The 17630-nt window shown below is 40.5% G+C and overlaps 7 protein-coding genes across 7 annotated transcripts; 3 read left to right on the plus strand and 4 right to left on the minus strand.

Annotated features, from left to right (window-relative positions):
- Positions 1–169: 169 nt before the first annotated feature.
- Positions 170–1644, minus strand: BDF20DRAFT_817612 (armadillo-type protein; the record flags this gene model as incomplete). The annotated part of the gene is made up of 2 exons (XM_053077276.1): positions 170–520; positions 616–1644. The coding sequence occupies 2 exons, from the start codon at positions 1642–1644 to the stop codon at positions 170–172; spliced, it is 1380 nt and encodes a 459-aa protein (XP_052937197.1).
- Positions 1645–3631: 1987 nt separating this feature from the next.
- BDF20DRAFT_864367 (uncharacterized protein) lies at positions 3632–5024 on the minus strand. Its single transcript, XM_053080725.1, has 2 exons — positions 4334–5024; positions 3632–4249 (listed from the first exon to the last, which is right to left on the minus strand). The coding sequence occupies exons 1-2, from the start codon at positions 4593–4595 to the stop codon at positions 4074–4076; spliced, it is 438 nt and encodes a 145-aa protein (XP_052937198.1). The 5' UTR covers positions 4596–5024; the 3' UTR covers positions 3632–4073.
- A 2509-nt stretch (positions 5025–7533) lies between these two features.
- Positions 7534–8849, plus strand: BDF20DRAFT_905680 (uncharacterized protein; the record flags this gene model as incomplete). Its single annotated transcript, XM_053083191.1, has 4 exons — positions 7534–7593; positions 7655–8142; positions 8251–8520; positions 8825–8849. The coding sequence occupies 4 exons, from the start codon at positions 7534–7536 to the stop codon at positions 8847–8849; spliced, it is 843 nt and encodes a 280-aa protein (XP_052937199.1).
- A 307-nt stretch (positions 8850–9156) lies between these two features.
- Positions 9157–11067, plus strand: BDF20DRAFT_444098 (Tetraspanin family-domain-containing protein). The gene is made up of 4 exons (XM_053075462.1): positions 9157–9977; positions 10131–10185; positions 10282–10332; positions 10441–11067. The coding sequence occupies exons 1-4, from the start codon at positions 9312–9314 to the stop codon at positions 11016–11018; spliced, it is 1350 nt and encodes a 449-aa protein (XP_052937200.1). The 5' UTR covers positions 9157–9311; the 3' UTR covers positions 11019–11067.
- Positions 11068–12850: 1783 nt separating this feature from the next.
- Positions 12851–13225, plus strand: BDF20DRAFT_864379 (uncharacterized protein). Its single transcript, XM_053080726.1, has one exon. The coding sequence runs from the start codon at positions 12882–12884 to the stop codon at positions 13197–13199; it is 318 nt and encodes a 105-aa protein (XP_052937201.1). The 5' UTR covers positions 12851–12881; the 3' UTR covers positions 13200–13225.
- A 224-nt stretch (positions 13226–13449) lies between these two features.
- Positions 13450–15435, minus strand: BDF20DRAFT_905681 (uncharacterized protein; the record flags this gene model as incomplete). The annotated part of the gene is made up of 5 exons (XM_053083192.1): positions 13450–13512; positions 13590–14150; positions 14606–14698; positions 14784–15250; positions 15354–15435. 5 exons carry the CDS (start codon positions 15433–15435, stop codon positions 13450–13452), a joined length of 1266 nt encoding a protein of 421 aa, XP_052937202.1.
- A 1212-nt stretch (positions 15436–16647) lies between these two features.
- On the minus strand, positions 16648–17036 carry BDF20DRAFT_818316 (RNA polymerase, subunit omega/K/RPB6; the record flags this gene model as incomplete). The annotated part of the gene is made up of 2 exons (XM_053077350.1): positions 16648–16810; positions 16894–17036. 2 exons carry the CDS (start codon positions 17034–17036, stop codon positions 16648–16650), a joined length of 306 nt encoding a protein of 101 aa, XP_052937203.1.
- Positions 17037–17630: the final 594 nt, after the last annotated feature.

The following is a 17630-nucleotide window of genomic DNA, read 5'->3' on the forward strand; positions in this document are numbered from 1 at the left end:
AATAATGTAGAGATTTTCTCATAAGAGAATACCATACTGATCTGCACATCTGTTGATGAGTGACTCTGAAAAAAGGTTTATATTGACTCAATAAAATAACACAAACTTTTAGATATGAACGAAATAACAATATTATACATATGGCACAAATAAACTGATAATTACAATTCTAATTACTATTGTTATTGTCGACGGTGGGTTCAGCGGGTGTCATGGAGGGAGTGACGGGAATGCTGCCACTGCTAACACTGCTCGCATTTGCACTAATTGATGTAGTACTGGTCGTATCACGAACAATCTTGCTTTGAATACGTTTGCCATAAGGTGTAGTGCGAATTGTAGGTAATAGAGGGTGTATACATTCAACTAATTGGGCGCGCTGGTCCTCCTCTGCGAAATCCAAAGAGGTTTGTACGACGTAATTACCAAATGAGTCGTGTAGTAACTTCTCCATGACCTTTTCATCCATCAATTCCGCAATGAGTAAACGACGTGTTTCAGGCTCGGCTGTACGAATACACTATAATAAGTTAAAGGATACACGTGTCAATTAAAACTGATTTCTATCCTACAAGATGAATGGAACAAATATATGCAAACTGGCATAATACTTACATTTTCAATGACATTTGAGCTAAACTTTTGTACAGATAGAATACAAACATGGTTGACAAATCTCCTTATCACGCTCTCCGAATACTTGGTCACACCTAACTCTAGCACGTATTGTACGACATAATTGCCAAAGGGATTCTGTACAAGAGGTAAAGCGTGTCGAGCAATTTCTTCGACTAACTGATCCTTCTGTTTCTCCGTAGCATAATCAAAGCATCGCTGCAACACACAACAACCATGTTTATGGGACGCCACTTCAATGCAGTTGTCGCACACAATATCATAAATAAACTGGTTGCGTTCAGCCGGCAATTTAAACAGGCATTTCTGAATAACATGATTGCCGTTCAAATCTTTGATGAGAGTAACAACATGAGGCCGTAAAGACAAAGTGACCAGTTGAGTTTGTTCGGGTGTGGTGAGGTAGTCAATGAGCTTTTGAACAGCTCGTGTTCCATGCATGTTCAAAGCAATATTGACAAGATCCGGAGCGACGACTTTAATAATCTCGGTGCGCTGAGCTCCATTGCATTTTTCGAGCATTTTTTGACAAAGGTAGTTGCCGAAAGGATCGGTCATAAGTTCCACGAAATGAGGAAGAATTTCTTTAAAAATCGGCACCATGTTCTCTTCTTGGTTTTCGTCGATTTTCTTTTGAAGAAATCGACAGCCATTTTGATCTTTGCAGAGAGTGTATAATTTGCCAATGTAATCTTCTAATGAAGCATTTGCATATTTATCCTGATGATGCTGTTGCTGGTGTTGCTGCTGAGAAGGATGATGATTATAATGATGATGGCTCTGATTAATGTTTCTATTACGTGTATTATTGCTATTATTACTATTACTATTGTTTCTATTATAATGCTGATTATTATGCCCCTTTGTATTCCTTTGTTGTGGCTGCTGATGATGGTAATGATAATGATGCTGCTGAGGCAACTTTTGTTGCTGTGATTGTAATTGAGGCGATGCAAAATTAGTAGGAGCAATGGGAGGTGGTGTAGGTAATAAAGAAGGCTGATACATTGTATAATGCTGGTATAAAGATCCATTGACTGCAGTATTAGGCATGTGATGGATAGGAGCAGCAGGAGGAAGGGGTGGTGGAGGTGGAGGATGGTAGGATTGTTGTTGCTGTTGTTGTTGTTGTTGTTGTTGTTGTTGTTGCTGCTGCTGCTGTTGTTGTTGTTGTTGTTGTTGTGCAAGTAGAATAGGAGGAGGATTGATGAAGTGCGCATAAGAGCACATATTGCCGCCTAAACAATAACCAAATTGTTGAAACTGAGGACATAGAATTATATCCCCTGGCTGTTGCAATTGAGGTGATACTCCAACAGGTACCTGAGCCTGTTGTTGTTGAGTCTGTTGCACCTGCGATGTCTGAAGGGGTGTCTGAGGCGTCGACTGCGGCAAAGTTTCTGATGGCAGAGGTTGTGGCTGCGATTGTGATGGTGGTGGTGGTGGTGCTGCTGCTGCTGATTGACGCGTAGGTTTAATGGATTCAAATTGAGTGAAATTGTTACTACCACTACCATATAATTTGTTCAAGCTAACAAGGTCACTGAAAGATTTGGAATTAACTAAACGCGTGGTTTCTTTTAGTGGTTGTTGCTGGGTTTGCGGTGGCTGCAATTCTGTTGAAGACACTGAAGGCTGTTGCCATCCATGAGAGTAACCATTACTATCTGATCCTTGTGGACCGGCAAATGATCCAGCATTTTGACTAGCAAGAGCAGAAGATTCTTCGTACAGCAAATTATCTATAATTCCATTACTATTGTTTGTAGTAGGATGAATGTTTGAGCTGTTCGTATTAGCTGCCGCAGCTGCTGGAGCAGCACTTGGAGTAGTTGTGCTGCTGGAGGCGGCTGAATGAATGGGTGTCATCATCATCATTGGGGGCAGCCATGATTTCTTTTTAATCGTAGGAGTGACACTTCCAGTGCTGATGACACTCTCTGCATCACTGTTGTAGTTGCTATGAATAGTTGAGCTTGAAGATAGGATAGGTGACTTGTTCTCCAAATTCGTCATAGTAAACTGTGTAATTAAAAAAAGAAACATGGGTGAGGAAAGAATTACATATGCTGTGTATCTGTCAAACTTTAAAAAGTAATAAACATACCAAATCCGGATATTCATCATTATTATTGCTAATACTTTGCTTCTTTGTCGAGAATCCAAGAATAGGCGAATTATCAGGTTGTTGCCTTAAAGGATTAAATAAGGACACTACAGGAATAAGAAATTTTTGCTTACTTAATCAAAATGCACAGTAAAAAATAAAGGAGCTTTAAAAAAAAAAATTTGATATGCAGTAGCTGCTGAATACTTTACAGTCAGTGTCTCTCGCTGATAGACTATCCAGGGATTTCCTTTGAGTTGAAATCATAGTTCCAATAGGCTCTTGTTGCTGGAAAGCACTGTTAAATCCACCATATTTTCTATTTGGGAAATTTGATTCTCTATCATTCAACGACAATTTCGAACTTAGCAATAGGTCTAAAGTATGATCATCACCCGAGTTTCTTCTTGAACCTGGTACTGAACGAGAAGCATGTAACATCTGCGAATAGGGCAAAGATGGCGACCTCTGCTGCTGCACAGTGGTAGAATTGGTTGTAGCACCAGTAGTATGTATTTGATTGAAATTGAACAGATCTACGGGATCATCAAATATGGACCTCCTTAACGCCTCTTTAAGCTTATGACTATCGTTTTCCATTTCTTTCTTGTCTATGTAGATTTAATTATGGTACAAAAAGGGATTGCTAAAAATACAAAAAGAAACAAAGAACAAAAAAAGGATATATGTAGCAGAAAAAGGGTTTCGTATATAAGTTCAATATATATACGTGATAAAAATACAAGAGTTGGGCTAATGTGTCAAAATGTAAAAAAGGGAAAAAAAAGAAACGGAAAAGAACCTTTCGGCATTTTTTCCTTTTTCCTTAAGTAAAACCAAAAACCTGTGGTCTCAAGTCACAGGCCGTTTTTTTTCTTTTGGATTGGACTCTGATTGGATCGTTTATTAAAAAAAAATTCAAGGGAAAAAAAGCTTCAACGTGATCCCTCTGCAGTGCTGTGCCTACACGTGTTGATTTTTCTTGTTCAGTTATCTTTTTTATCATGGTCATTATTATTTGCGGTGGTAAAAGTAGTAGACCTCTTTTTCAATTTGAGATATTGCTCGTACTCTAAACGAGCTATATTTGGCACAGATGACATATCTCGAATATACAACTTTTGTGCAATGGTCGTATTTAGAAAGACGTCTAAAATGCCTGATTTATGGATTATATGAACGACCACATAATACCAAAAAAGACCAAACAAAATACCAATAGCAGAACCTGCAAAGACTTGATAAATAGAGTGGTAACCTAGGTAGATCCTGTACATAGTAGTGGTATGTAATCAGCGATACATAGCACTTACGCAGTTTAGCTTTTCCTTTACCTTGAAATGGATACAAGGATGGCTAAAGCAGACATCCCTAGACTGACTATTATTTTATAAATGCCATGATCCAGATGAATGAATTTGTGCATATACAGGGAGCCGTAAACTGCAAAATACCAAATGAATTGGGAATGACTTGACGGCATACCATAACCATCACCCAAATGAACTATATAAAGAGGTTGATAACGAGTATGTCAACACCTTTTTCATACCAAACGTGATGCATTTGTGAGAAATGTTTGTCTTTTACGATGTGGCCTTTCTTGTTCTATTGTCTCTTTCAGGATGTAATTGAGTGCTTCGTTCAATAATTGTCCTGATAGCATAAGTATACCCCCTACTTCACGCCTTGAGACAATGACGGAGGCATAAAATACAAGGATAGCAATAGGTGCCAATGTTATATAACCAAATAAGTAGGATAATTTATCATGCGGATTGAAATAGACGTGAGTTAAAGATATAGAAGCAAGCCCGTGCGTTGTCGATGTTTCTTGAAAAAGTTTCGACATGATATGAAATCAACGAAAAATCGTGCCGTAGTGAATCTGGTGGATGTTGTAGTTGGTATCGATGTTGCAGTACCAGTGGCAGCAGTATTAAATAGTGAAAAAACGATATGCGTTGTCGACAGTAAAAACTTTTTAAAGCAAAACAAGTACAATAAATAAGCAACCAGCAAAAAGAAGATCCATTTTCGAAAACATTTCAAAGTCACAAAAGCTCTTTTTCGATAATAGCGGTTGAAGGTGCGTCTGGTAATGCGGTTGCGATTATCACCCTGACTCAAATAAAAGATATAGAAGAAGGATAGAATGTTTAAAAGAAGTACATATTGTAGCAAAAATAGTAAATACCCAACACACATTGCTATTTATGCTTATTGAAATAAAAAAAAAGGGGCGGGGAAGAGATGCAATATCTATGAATTTTACAAGGACTCAAAGGTGTTAAATCAAAAATGGAGTTGATGTATCCGTGATTTTATCCCTGTCATGCATCAAAGCAAATTTGCAGGCTTTCAGCGTATTATATAGCGGAAGTCATAATTCTCTTGCATCCAGCATTTAACAAACTTGGTGTGTAGTTCGTGATACAGTCAATGGCAATCCAATGGTATCCCATGCACAAGAATAATCATGCCTTCATTTTCTTTTGAACTTTTAAGTAGGCAAACTTTCACAGACAGAAAGCAATAAATTGAGTTGTAAAATGATATCTTTCGTCTTCTTCATCACTTACTATAAAAACTTCTAGCAGACTTGTCTATAGTAAAGAAATTCATGATTTTATGTTTTGCCCATAGGCTGATGCGAGACTCTTTAATGGGTAATTTGTATGCTATCTCCTCATATTCGTTGCTTCTATTCTTATAAAATATTCATGTATTCTACACCATTTCTATTTTTGCACTAAGGTATCACCATCCTAAATACCAGGACGCTGTCCGCTTACGAAGAACTCCCTCTAACGCTTTCCCCCCACCCCCAAAATATAATCAATTGATATGTCAATAATGTAGGACATTGCATTGGTAATAGATTTTTTTTATAAAAAAAAAGAGGTCTTTCTGACCATTTACGTCACGAGCTCATGAAAGATATTCCTGCATTTAAGTTCTTTTGATCGCTTTTTTCATTAATTTGATGAGTAAACAACAAACAATAAAGGATTGTCGCGAGTGACGCCCAACGATGTATAGATAACAAAGACAATTTCACATACATGGCAATTATTGGGCATCAAACCTTACCGGGCAAGAGTATACGGTAGATCGATACCAGAGCATCATTTCTCAAGACTTTTCGCAATACAAAATCAACTCAACGGAAAACCTTAACAATTGGAAACGAACAAGTGATTTTACATTATAACGGTTGGGAAAAGAAGCAACGTAGAGCGCGATGGACGTACAAGAGTCCTGTTCAGACTACGCAAACAATGTATTAAGGGAACAAACAGCAGCCCTGACTACCAATGTCCAATCGACAACTCTGCCGCATGCAATGGATACACGACCTGTTACCCCGTCAGTGTAGATTTCACGCCTTCTATGTTATTTACAGTCATAATAGGGTAAAAGACAGCCCTTCTCCATCCTCACCAGCAACCTATGCTCCCCGCCCCCATTAAGATATATCAATGCCACATCAGTCTAACTTGGATGTGAACGACTCAAATGTAGCTGAATTGTTTCAAACATCAACACAGGAGGAGCACTGTCAAGAGGGAATTTACTCCAAATTAAAACATCCATTCAGAAGATCCTCGCTTATCACACATCTTCTTGTTATGCCTTAGACAGCGTAATGAACAAATGACCGATGTTCTCCAGGGAAACATTACATGACATTTATCAGATCTTTGCACGAAAAACAATGGACTAACAACCATTGGCGAGTTCGAACTTCTCACTACCTATTTTCATCTTAAATTGTCTAGCATATTATCCAACCATTACAACAAGTTCTTTTACAGTGGGCAGATATTGAAAACGTTTGCAACGCAGAAATAAAAGAAAGACCCGACGCAACGATTCATAAGCTGAATCAGTTGGTGTTTGGGTACAGTCTAAGATTTGAAGAAGCAAATATGACTTAATGCACATTTGACAAGTATACATGTGATCTCTCTTGATATCAGAATTTGGTTAGTTAAAAGTGGAGATTAGGTGAGTCAGAGAGGCTGAACAAGAGTTCTTGATTGATTTCATGTGTGATTGATAATATAAATGGTCTTTGATATGAATGCGAGGTAAGGCTTAGCTAGCCATTGAATGAAGAAAGCAGTAATGACAACCAAGTGATATGTTCCTGTTGGTGAATTATACAATGCTACTCCGAGATATCCAGATCACCAGTAGGGTTAAAGTGTGCCTGAAACTTATTTGTTCTTGACTACCATAACTCGGGTTAAGACAGTGAATCTGAGTCTCTTTAGAAAACTTGAGCATGCTGACGCAGGCTTCTCAGATATTTTGGCGCAGGTGTAAGCCTGTTTTTTGCTCAGTATGTCAATATTTGAGCGACACACGTCGACCGACCCATCCGTTTGCACTCTCATCGATGGTACTAAGAACCGATACCGAGCATGCGCTATGAGTTTTGACGTTTAGTTTTTTTTTGGTTTTTTTTTTTCTTAAATCAATAGTCGATCTCAGTTTGATACATGTATCAAAGATAAATAACCAAGCTATAGAAGAGTAAACGAAAAAAAAAAAAAAAAACATATTCGGAAGCTTTTAAATAGAGTGTGTTTTCCTCGTTATGTGCAAAACATAAATGAGAAGGAAATCAGGTTTTCATATTGAAAGTGATCTTCAGCCAATCATTGCCCGGCGATCTGCAACAGAAAAAGGTTAAGTTTTGGATTGTTGATTGTAATCTTCTTTTTTCTTTCTCTTCAAGTATTCTTCTAAAATCAAATAAACAAACTTATCATTAGCATTACATGGCACCGCCTTATACTTATCCAGTAGCTGGAATCGTCTATTTTGTGACTCATCCACAAGTAAGAATGAAGGGTCATTGGAGATGAGATGATGGTGTGTTTCACCCCTTTTCCTGATCAGCCCCACAACTTTTTTTTTTTTTGTTTTTTTCTTCAAAAGTTATGGGTCAAAGCCCTTTGTCCATTTCTGCTGACTCTTATTTTTGGTATTCTATCGCTTGTATTGTCATTTGTGTACTTGTTACCGTTGCAAGCACATGCGCTTATCAATGTGAATTGTCCAAATTGGCTCGCTTGGACCGTCTCTGTGATATTTGTCTTACTCGAGTCCGCCGTCATGGATCTCATCTTTTTCGCTATTTTACTCGCCTTTTACCAAGATATTCTGTTTGATGCTACTTTAAAGGCAAGAGGACTTGATCGGATGTTCATGAACAGAATACCTGTGAGTGGATTACGCTTGTTTTGTCGCGGAATAAAGAGTGGATTGGCTTTACTGTGGCTGTTAGTCGTAGCCCAAGTGATGATCTTGATCTTGACCGCACCATTGCATCTGATACCCGTAGTAGGCACATTTGTAGCTTGCTATATTAATGGATGGATAGCTTGGTAAGTAAAAGAAGCAGGAGGGATGGGAGGTAAAGTACAGCAATAGAAACTAATAGAGTTGTACTCTTTGCTTTCCCCTCGCTGATGAATGATGATGATGATGAATAGTTGGGGTCATCATATTCATTATGACTTGGAATTTAGAGGATTTTCAGTCAGTGAATCAAGAAGTTTTGCTTGGCGGCATCGGTCTGACTATTGTCAATTTGGGGCTGTCGCCGTCGCATTAGAATTGATCCCATTGTTTAATTTATTGTTTATGTGGACAAATGTAGTAGGAGCCGCATTATGGGTAGGAGACAAGTATGAAAAGAACGAGCGAGAAATTGCTAGACGGAATAAGCAGCAAAAGAATATCCATTATCCACTTCCCAACGCGTCCAATGAAGCACTGTTATACCAATATCCTTCCGTGCAAAGTGGCAGTAGTTATCACAGCAGTCCTAATGATGGGTATGGATCAATGCCAGTTTGATGCGAGGGGGTGAAGGTGGAGGAGGTTCCTTTTTTTTTTTTTTTTTTTTTTTGCTTTCTTTCATGATACCCACGGCCTCCTTGTCTGCAAATTCTTATACCTATCCTTCATGTGTGTTTGAAGAAAGAAAAATAAAGAGAAAAGAGAATACCCTTTGGATTCGCTACGTTGATGTATTAAATATTTGAATTTGCTTTTATTTTTTAGAAAAAGTCTTTTGCCAGCAACGTAGTACCTACAGACATACACCATGGACACTTTGCGCGTTTTGCATCTTGGGAGAGGGGCCTGTTTGAACGCTCCATTGTTTTCCATCCGTTCCTCCATCCGCAACACCATAACAAAGAGCACTCGATTTTTAGCCAATCACCTTGACTCATTCTACTACACATGTTCCGTTCTATAGGTCGTTTACTCATCAGTTCACGCGAAAACAAAAAAAAAGACACTCCCTTCAGATGTTGCGTACCTGAAGTTTAATAAGCCTAAAAATAGTAAAAAAAGATCCAAGAAAAAAAAAACCTGTAAATGCTCATACCATCCATGGCTGTTTCTCCTCTTTTTTTTCTTGAGCATCTCTTTTTTTTTTTCTTTCTAAGTGTGTGTGTGTGTGTGTGTTGATTAGAAAAAGTGTTAGAGTGTTATTATCCATTGACGCCTCTTTTGATCTATTGGAACCAAGGAAATTCGTGCGATGATCCATAAACTATTTGCTCGACATAGTACGAGTCCTACAGCGACGACAGCTGCTGGCAACCCGGCAGCAGCTTACTTATCACAATCCAGTAGCAAGTATTCAGGTTCCTTTGTATCCTTGCAAGAAAGCAGTAGTCATAGAAGAGAAGGAACAGGAGGGCCAGAACCAGCGACAAGAGGGACAACAGCAGCAGCAACAGCAGCGGCAGCAGCGGCAGAAAATAACTTTCTCGATCTACCTTCCGACCCTAACGAAAGTAGAAGGAAGAACACTCTCAGGAAGAAGAGGAGCAACGAAAACGATCCTCCAGCGGACGTTTTGACAGGACCCGTTTTACCTTGGATGACATCAGAAACCAGCCGTAACAGTCCTCCACAGCAACTACTGTTCCAACGGTCGATCCTGTCCACTCAGTCCTCTTGTTCTTCCTTTGTAGAAGCGGCTAGCTTACATACTGTCAAAAGACAGCCTTACCCATATAAGAACCATAGTGAATCGAACGATGAAGCCATATCCACTGTAGCTGCTGCAGCCTATGATCGTGAAAGCCTGAGCGTTACCGAGAGTATCAATGAAAAAAGAAAAAAGTACTATCAAACAAAACACCCCAGTAAAAGAAGATGGACAAAGCATAAATGGTGGTTGATTTTTATAAACACTTTGGTAAGCCATTGCGCATGTATGAAAGCAGGAGATATAGATCGAAATAGAAATGGAAAGTCGCTGGGGGAGAGGGGGGTGGGGAGCAGATGTAGAATGACTCAATAGACTTTGCATTGCTGGCTTGTTGACTTTTTTGTCATGAAAAAAAAATAGTTATTCTGCTATGGTTTGGCGGGGATGTTATTTGCGTTATTGACCTATTTCAAATGTAAGTGTTTAAGTTTTTTTCTATCCATCCAAGGGATCCGTTTCTTTTTCATGATCATGATGAAAAAACACCCTATCACTAAACTCTATTCAACAGTCTATCTACGTGCCGATGTGGTGGTTGTAGGGCAACCTGTCATTCTTCATTGTAAGTGGATAGCATTCATCATCCATGAAAAAAAAAAAAAAAAAAAAAAAAGAAGAGGAGCGCACTAAGAAAATCTCCCCCCCCCTCCTCTTTTCCCCCTTGGATTAGTGATTTTGGCTACGGGTGTGATCTGTTTATTTACGTCTCTGGTGGGCTACACCGGGATCATGCTAAACAACCGCTGCCTTTTGTCGTTCTACAGCCTCTTTCTGTGGCCCTGTTTTGGACTGATGGCAGCGATTGGGTACACAGCGTACCGTAAGAACAAATGGAACATCGAAGGCAAGCTTTCCTACCAATGGCACTACACGCTCTCGTCGGACGGCCGATCACGCATCCAGGCCAACCTGCACTGTTGCGGCTACAAATCGTTTACGGACTACCACGAGCGATCCAACAAGTGCTTCCCGCGCACGTTGTTGCCTGGCTGTCGTTACAAGTATCAGCAACTGACCAAGGAAATGTTGACATGGACTTATATCGTGGCCTTTAGCATGGTGCCCGTGCATGTGTTGGTCATGATTTCGGCTCTCTTGTGCTCCAATCATATCAATCGAACGTTTGGAAAAGGTTTACCGCCCAAGTTGTATCGATTGGATTATCAAGGCATTGTAGCGGTGGCCGCGGAAGAGGAAGAGCAAGAGGGCTTTGTTACATCGAAACCTCGTTGGCCATCGTCATCGTAGTCAAAGGAAGATGAACGGTTTTGAATAAACGCTATGGACAAGGTTTTTTTTATTCAAAGAAACAGACTGTATCGTTGAGAACTTTGCTTAAGATGTGTATGTGTGTGAGTGTGTGTGTGTGTGAGAGAGAGTGAGACAAAGAGAGCAGCATACATGATCCATGGTGAAATGTACTTGTAAAAAAAAAAAAAAAAAAAAAAAAAAAAAAAAAAAAAAGACATATGGATAACTATATGTTTATAGATATAAGCTACGATCGTAAAGAATATTTATTTTATTTTTTTTTTATTTTTTTTTAAAGTCTTAATTGGCTTCACCGGCTTCTTTCTGATTGGACTGAGAAGTGGCAACGGAAGCAGCATCGGTAGCAGCTACAGCGGCGGTAGGAGCAATGGGCTTGCGGTCGTGGGTCGGTTCTTCGTCATCGTCATCTTTGACTTCACCTTCTTCTTGCTCTTCTACTTCACCTTCTTCAGGTTCTTCTTTCTTGACTTCAGGTTCAGCAGAGTTGGCTTTCTTGGATTCTTCCATCGAGGTGGTGGTGGTGGTGGTGGTCATGTCTTGTTGTTGAGCCGTGGAAGAGGGTTCTTGGGCTGCCGCCGTGGTCGTGGTGACTGTGTTCGTGGTGGGTGAATCTGTCGTATGGGAAGGTCTGGAAGAGGCATCCGCAGTAGCAGCTGTGGTGGAACGGGGGGTGGTGTGAGACTCTCCGTGATCATTGCCAGCAACAGACGAGGGTGGATGGGCGTCTTCCACGTGTTCACCTTCCTCCAGATGGGATTCAGCCATGGTAGGGTCTTGCTGTGGTTGGCGAGAGGGAGGGTGGTCATCGACTCCCTTTGTATCGTTTTCTATCGTATCCATAGGGGTTAAAGAACGTTGGCGTTGTCCCTCCTTCTTTACCTCTTGATGTGGGTACTGTTGAGCAGTGGTCGTTTCTCTTGCTTTGTTTCCATTGGATTCTTGCTTTATACTGCTTTCTTGGCTTTGTTGTTCTTGTTGTTGTTGTTGAGAAGCCGTTGTGGAAGGAGAATGAGAAGGATGAGAAGAAGAGGAAGAACTAGCAGCAGCAGCAGCAGCAGCAGCAGCAGCAGCAGCAGGAGGGGAAGAAGTGGAGGAAGAGGAGGAAGAAGGACCTGAACGAGAATCAATCTCCATTCGACTGGAATGTTCTTCACTACGAGGTTTCTTGTGTTCATCCCCCTCTAATTGAGTAGGAGCAGCAGCGCGTTTTTGACCTAAATGAGGATTACCCATACTCAAAAGGGCATCAGCAGCCGTTTCATCGTAATTCTTGTTGCTGTCTTGGTGTTGCTGTTGTTGCGATGGGGTAGGGGGAGAGGGGGGTGAGGGTTGATTGTTAGCACTACTCATGGTATGCTCCTGTGGGTAAGGATGAGGGGATGATTGCTGATGAGCGGTGGTGATGGCAGGGTGAGATGCCTGCTGAGACATAGGTTGAGAAGCGGTGGGTTGAGCTGAAAGATGAGGAGGAGGAGGAGGAGGAGCAGGGTGGCGATGGTGAGGTTGAGCAGGCGATAAATGAGGTGAAGCATGATGATAGTTCATGTTGTTATTATTGGATTCTTCATGTTTCATACGCGTGTGATAATCAACATCCATGGGACGAGGCTGAGATGGGTGATGAGGTACAGCGGAAGAAGAAGAGGAAAGGGGAGGTGGAGGGGGTCCTTGTTCATAACCACGGTAACCGCCGCCATCACGTGGATATCTCTGCTGTTGCTGAGATGCTTCCTCTTTGGGATTGTAACGCATAGAGAGAGGAGGTAGGTTGTTGTTTTCTTCCTTTCCTCTGGGACTGGGTTGTTGTTGTTGAGATAAAGGAGGTGGAGGAGGCATTGGATGATGGGGGGCCTGTGGTTGCTGTTGCTGTTGCTGCTGCTGCTGTTGTTGTTGTTGCTGATGTGGATGCTGTTGAGGATGGGGTCCTTGACCTTGTGGATTGTCCATACCCAAGATGGGGTTCATCTGAGAGCGGTCAGAAGGGGTGGGAGCACGTCCACCGCCACGACCAATATCGGGAATACGTACATCTTCACGAGGATGAGGAGGGCCCTGATGCTGAGGATGGCCAGAGTGTTGTTGCTGATGGTGAGGTGGAGGACCTTGTTGTTGTTGTTGTTGTTGTTGCTGTTGTTGATGTTGTGGTTGTGGTTGTGAGGGATGAGGATGATGACGGAAAGGACTGCCATAAGATCCAGGCGAGCGACGACCGGCAGGGCCATTATTATTATTGGGAGGTGGGGGGCCAGGCATGGGAAGATCACGGGCGGGACCATTGGCGCCTTCATGAGCCTCGATGGCATGATGGGTGACTGGTAATTGGGGTGTACCGACTCTTTCGTCCGTGGGGCGAGAAAGAGGGCCGTTGTTGTTACTGCCACCGTTGACTTGATTGCCAGAAGAGCCATTACGATCCGCCGCTGTATGATAAGCCGACATACTGGAGGGAGGACCACTGGGGGCCGATTGACTGTAAGAAGCACCTCCGCCGGTCAAAGGGGGTTGACCATTATGGCCACCCGTTTGATATTGACTCGGGTTACTGACATCTTGGGGAACAGGAATGTTACCCGGTTGATTGGGCACATTCTGGGACTTTCGTAACAATTCCAATCTTTGTTTGATATGAGGATTGTTGGGATCTAATTCTGCGGCACGCTGATAAGCGTCCAAAGCATCTTGCACCTGATTATTACAGGATTCATAAAGTGTACCCAAATCATACCACACTTCGCTAATGTAAGGATTCAAACGAATGGCACGACTGTAGGCATCCAAAGCATCACGGTATTGATTGATTTGATAATAGAGGACACCAATGGAGCACCAAAAGGTAGGATTACGAGCATCACGATAAACAGCTTGTTGATAAGCTTCGTACGCCTTGTTGTAATTTTGCTCTGCCATATAACAACGACCCAAAAGATACCATGATTGGGCATCGTTACTGTCCGACTTGAGTGAGCGTGTCAAGTATTGAATCGCCAGAGCTTGATTGCAGAAGGAGGTGTTTTGTTGATGGTAGAGCCAGCCCAGTTGCTGAAGTACTTTAGCATGGTCAGGGTTTTCAGCCAAGACACGTTCATAAGCTTCTTTAGCAAGTTCATACTAGTCAGGAAAAAAAAAAGAAAAGAAATAATATTAAGAACGGATGTCTATCGTCTATTTAGGAGATCAAAGGAAAAAGGAAGAGAGAGAGAGAGAGAGAGAGAGACAGAATGATGTAGAGCAAAAAAAAAAAAAAAAAAGATAACTATCCATCTCTACCATATCATGCAGGTCTTTCTTTCTTTTTTTTTTTTAGTTTCCATACATACAAACATTCATACACAGATAGACACATAGACTGTACAACCAGTGCATACATGTAATATACGTATGTATCTTTGCACGTAAATGAAACTAAAAAAATTTACGCAGATAGGCGCAGATAAATGCACAGATAAGGTAGAAAAGTAATGATATAATGTATCCTTTTGCCTTTTTCTCCTCGTCTCCCCCCTTCCATACACCAACAGAATCACATCATCCCCTTATGAATGAGCAGGAAAATGGTACGCTACCTCTTTCTGTTGTTCATAAACATGACCGGTTTGGAACCAGATATCAGACTCAGTCAAGGGTCTGGGTGGATTATGAAGAATGTAACGGAAACACTAACAAGTTTTGTATAGAAAAGAGATGAGTCCCATCACTTTCTATTGCACTAAAACAAAAAAAAAGCTATTGATCGGTTTTTACCTGAAGTGATAAATCATACTTTTGCTGTTGTTTATAAATGATGCCTAATCTGAAGTAGATCTCATTGGCCTTTTCAAACTTGGGATCCATCTTCATGACGGCTGAAAAGGCTTCTTCAGCATGTTCCAAAGAACCATAACGATCATAAAGAATACCAATACCATACCAAAGCTTGGGGTCTTTAGGATTGGATAGATGATACAGTGCTTGTTGATAAGCTTGATAAGCTTCTTGTAAGTTATCCATCATCAAATAACAATGACCCAAAGCAGCCCAGGTTTCACCGTTATTCTCTTGAATAGCCAAAATTCGTTTGAAATAATCTACAGCTCTACCGAACTGTTCACGTCCTCGACAAAGAGACGCGATTTGAGATAATGCGACGATAGAATAAGGGTTGTGTCTGAGGGCTGATTCATAACAATTCATGGCTTTATCATAATCTGTCATCATTTCTGCCAAATTGCCTACAAAGAAGGGGGACGGGGGGGGGCAGGAAAAAGTTTCTTTTTTAGTAGCTGGCAATAGACATAGGGTTCTCTCTATCTCCTGACTCAAATTTCCCTTTACCCATGGTTAACCAGGTTTGTTCATTGACCTGAGCTAATTTTTGTGCAGCTGTAACTTGTTGTGGTGGTACTGCCGCTGCCATTTTTTAAAACTCTATAAAATTAAAAAAAGATGCTGGTAGGTGGTAGTAGTAGTGGTGGGTGGTAGGTCGTTGTGCGGTGAAATTTTATTTGTTTGTTCTATAGTAAATCAATACAGAAAGAGAGGCGAGAATTAGCTGGAACAGTCGATTGTCATTATAGGATGATAAAAAGATAAAGGAGATCCCTTATGGATAATCAAAAAGAAAGATTTCACAGGCAGCTCTTTTTTCCTCCATCTTTCTAAAGTTGGCAATGTCGTAGCAAAGAAAACGCGACGCTTGCTTAAGATGTCCATCAAGATGCTTACCCTTTTTCTGTTGCTTATTGGATGAGATGATGTAGATTTCGCTTTTTCGAAAAAAGTCCTCGTGCGGTTGCGTGCTGTATGAAAACAATAGAAACAAATGAAAAAAAGATGTACGTAGAAAAAAAAAAGTTACAAAGTTTCAAAAAGGAAAAAAAAAAAAAAAAAAAAAAGCGAAAAAAAAGATTAAATATAAGAGAGAAAAAAGAAACAAAAAAAAAAAAGCATGCGGACCCGAGTCAAGGTTTACTGATGCACACACACACACACACAAAAAAAAAAAAAAAAAAAAAAAAATGGCTGAAGTTAAATTTAAAAATTTTTTTTTTATATATTTTGATGCTGTGTGGTGGACCCTCAAAAACATTGGGGGGTCCTGGGTTAGACTTTGAATGAATTTGGTAACAGGGATTAAAAAAAGAAGGGGGGAGTGGGTGGAGGGAGGGCGGGTGTGTAAATATAGAAAAAATAGGCACACGACGATAAACAGCTTTTATCTTGGAATCTTTTCCAGCCCAAGTTTTTTTTTTCAACTCTATGGTAGGATGGTATGTATGGCCATCAAAACCATTGGTTGTCAGTTTTTAGGGCATAAGTCTCTTTCTCATTGAAACTAAAACGAATAGAGTCTCTTTATTGAAAAAAGACCAGACTATAAAAGGCCATACTGAATTGTAATGTCATCGGACCAAATTTTAATTCCTTTTAATGTCTGCAAGTCATTTATCTTGAGTTTATGACGATTTAGGGAGCGAAAGAAAAAAACCAGCCAGGATAACATCATTCATCCTTAGTATGTATATTTTCAAAAATGAAAAGCGTTTTTTTCCCCTTTTTTTTTTGTTTTTTTTTTTTTTGTTTCTTCTAAAACAGTTATTCGGTAATATCCATGCCCGATCGTTTTGTTTTAATTATCGACGATTAAATCTTTTACTTTCCAGTCTTCATATGTTCCATCTGGCATGAAGCGTCGAATAATCAAAGGTATCTTTTTCTCTCTCAGCTCTTTATTAGCAATAGCAAGTGCATCTGATTCACCATCCAATTCAACCATCACAGGTGCATTGAGACTGAAAAGGAGCGAGATGCGTCATTGAGTCTTGGAAGCTCATTCTCTTTTCTATCCTACCCACAACACAGGAAAAAAACTTACCTAATCTGTAAAGCACGTGTTCCTAACACTCTGGCTCTTTCATATTTTGTTAAATAGGGCGTTGTTAGCTTTTCTGAGCGTTCTGAAGCTCCAGTGGTATTGGTTCCGGTGGCCGTCGCATTCTCACCCCCAGCGCCGGCCATCACATCATCGAGAATCTGTGTGGATTCAGTGGGTTCATAGCTTTCTTCAAGAGGTTCTAACGGCTAAATAAAAATAAAATAAAAACAAAAAGAGGGCAGGGTAAGCTGTCTAATGTTTGCTAAAATAGGTTGCTAGGTTAGCCATTCTAATCGAACCTCATCATAATGATCATCATAACTAATGGGGAAAATGGAAACAAAAACGAAAGCCAACGTTTTTCGTTAACCATCTTGACGGTCAATAGAAGGGGTTTTCCTATAAAGGCCTTACTCTTGGAAATCTTGAGGTTCATCGTCGTCGTAATCCATGTTTCAATTGAAGAAATTGGGCTTGCAAGGAGAGAAAGGGAGAAAAAAAAAAAAAAAAAAAAAGGTTTTGGCTTGACAACAAACCGCAGGAATTTTCTCGGTTTGAAAACGGTCACACTTTGGATGTCTCCCAGTCCAACCTATACGATTTCTACTTTTCATGATCTGGTATTCCGTGGAATAGGTGTTCACATCTAGGCTCACCCTAGAATCCTCTTCCTTCTTCGATGCCCGTGGAGATAAGATGAGACGATGTTGCGGTGCGTGGCGTTGCTATGTCGTGCG

This window comes from Mycotypha africana (genome assembly GCF_025528875.1).
Source record: "Mycotypha africana strain NRRL 2978 chromosome Unknown BDF20scaffold_4, whole genome shotgun sequence".
NCBI lineage: Eukaryota > Fungi > Mucoromycota > Mucoromycetes > Mucorales > Mycotyphaceae > Mycotypha > Mycotypha africana.

Bases quoted from the DNA above. Each gene is read 5' to 3' on its own strand.
- BDF20DRAFT_444098 (XM_053075462.1), top strand. From the start codon at position 9,312: ATGATCCATAAACTATTTGCTCGACATAGTACGAGTCCTACAGCGACG. The intron at 9,978-10,130 runs GTAAGCCATTGC...AAAAAAAAATAG, and splicing joins TGATTTTTATAAACACTTTG to TTATTCTGCTATGGTTTGGC. The intron at 10,333-10,440 runs GTAAGTGGATAG...CCCTTGGATTAG, and splicing joins GCAACCTGTCATTCTTCATT to TGATTTTGGCTACGGGTGTG.
- BDF20DRAFT_864379 (XM_053080726.1), top strand. From the start codon at position 12,882: ATGATGGGGGGCCTGTGGTTGCTGTTGCTGTTGCTGCTGCTGCTGTTG.
- BDF20DRAFT_864367 (XM_053080725.1), bottom strand. From the start codon at position 4,595: ATGTCGAAACTTTTTCAAGAAACATCGACAACGCACGGGCTTGCTTCT. The intron at 4,250-4,333 runs GTAAAAGACAAA...CTCTTTATATAG, and splicing joins AGAACAAGAAAGGCCACATC to TTCATTTGGGTGATGGTTAT.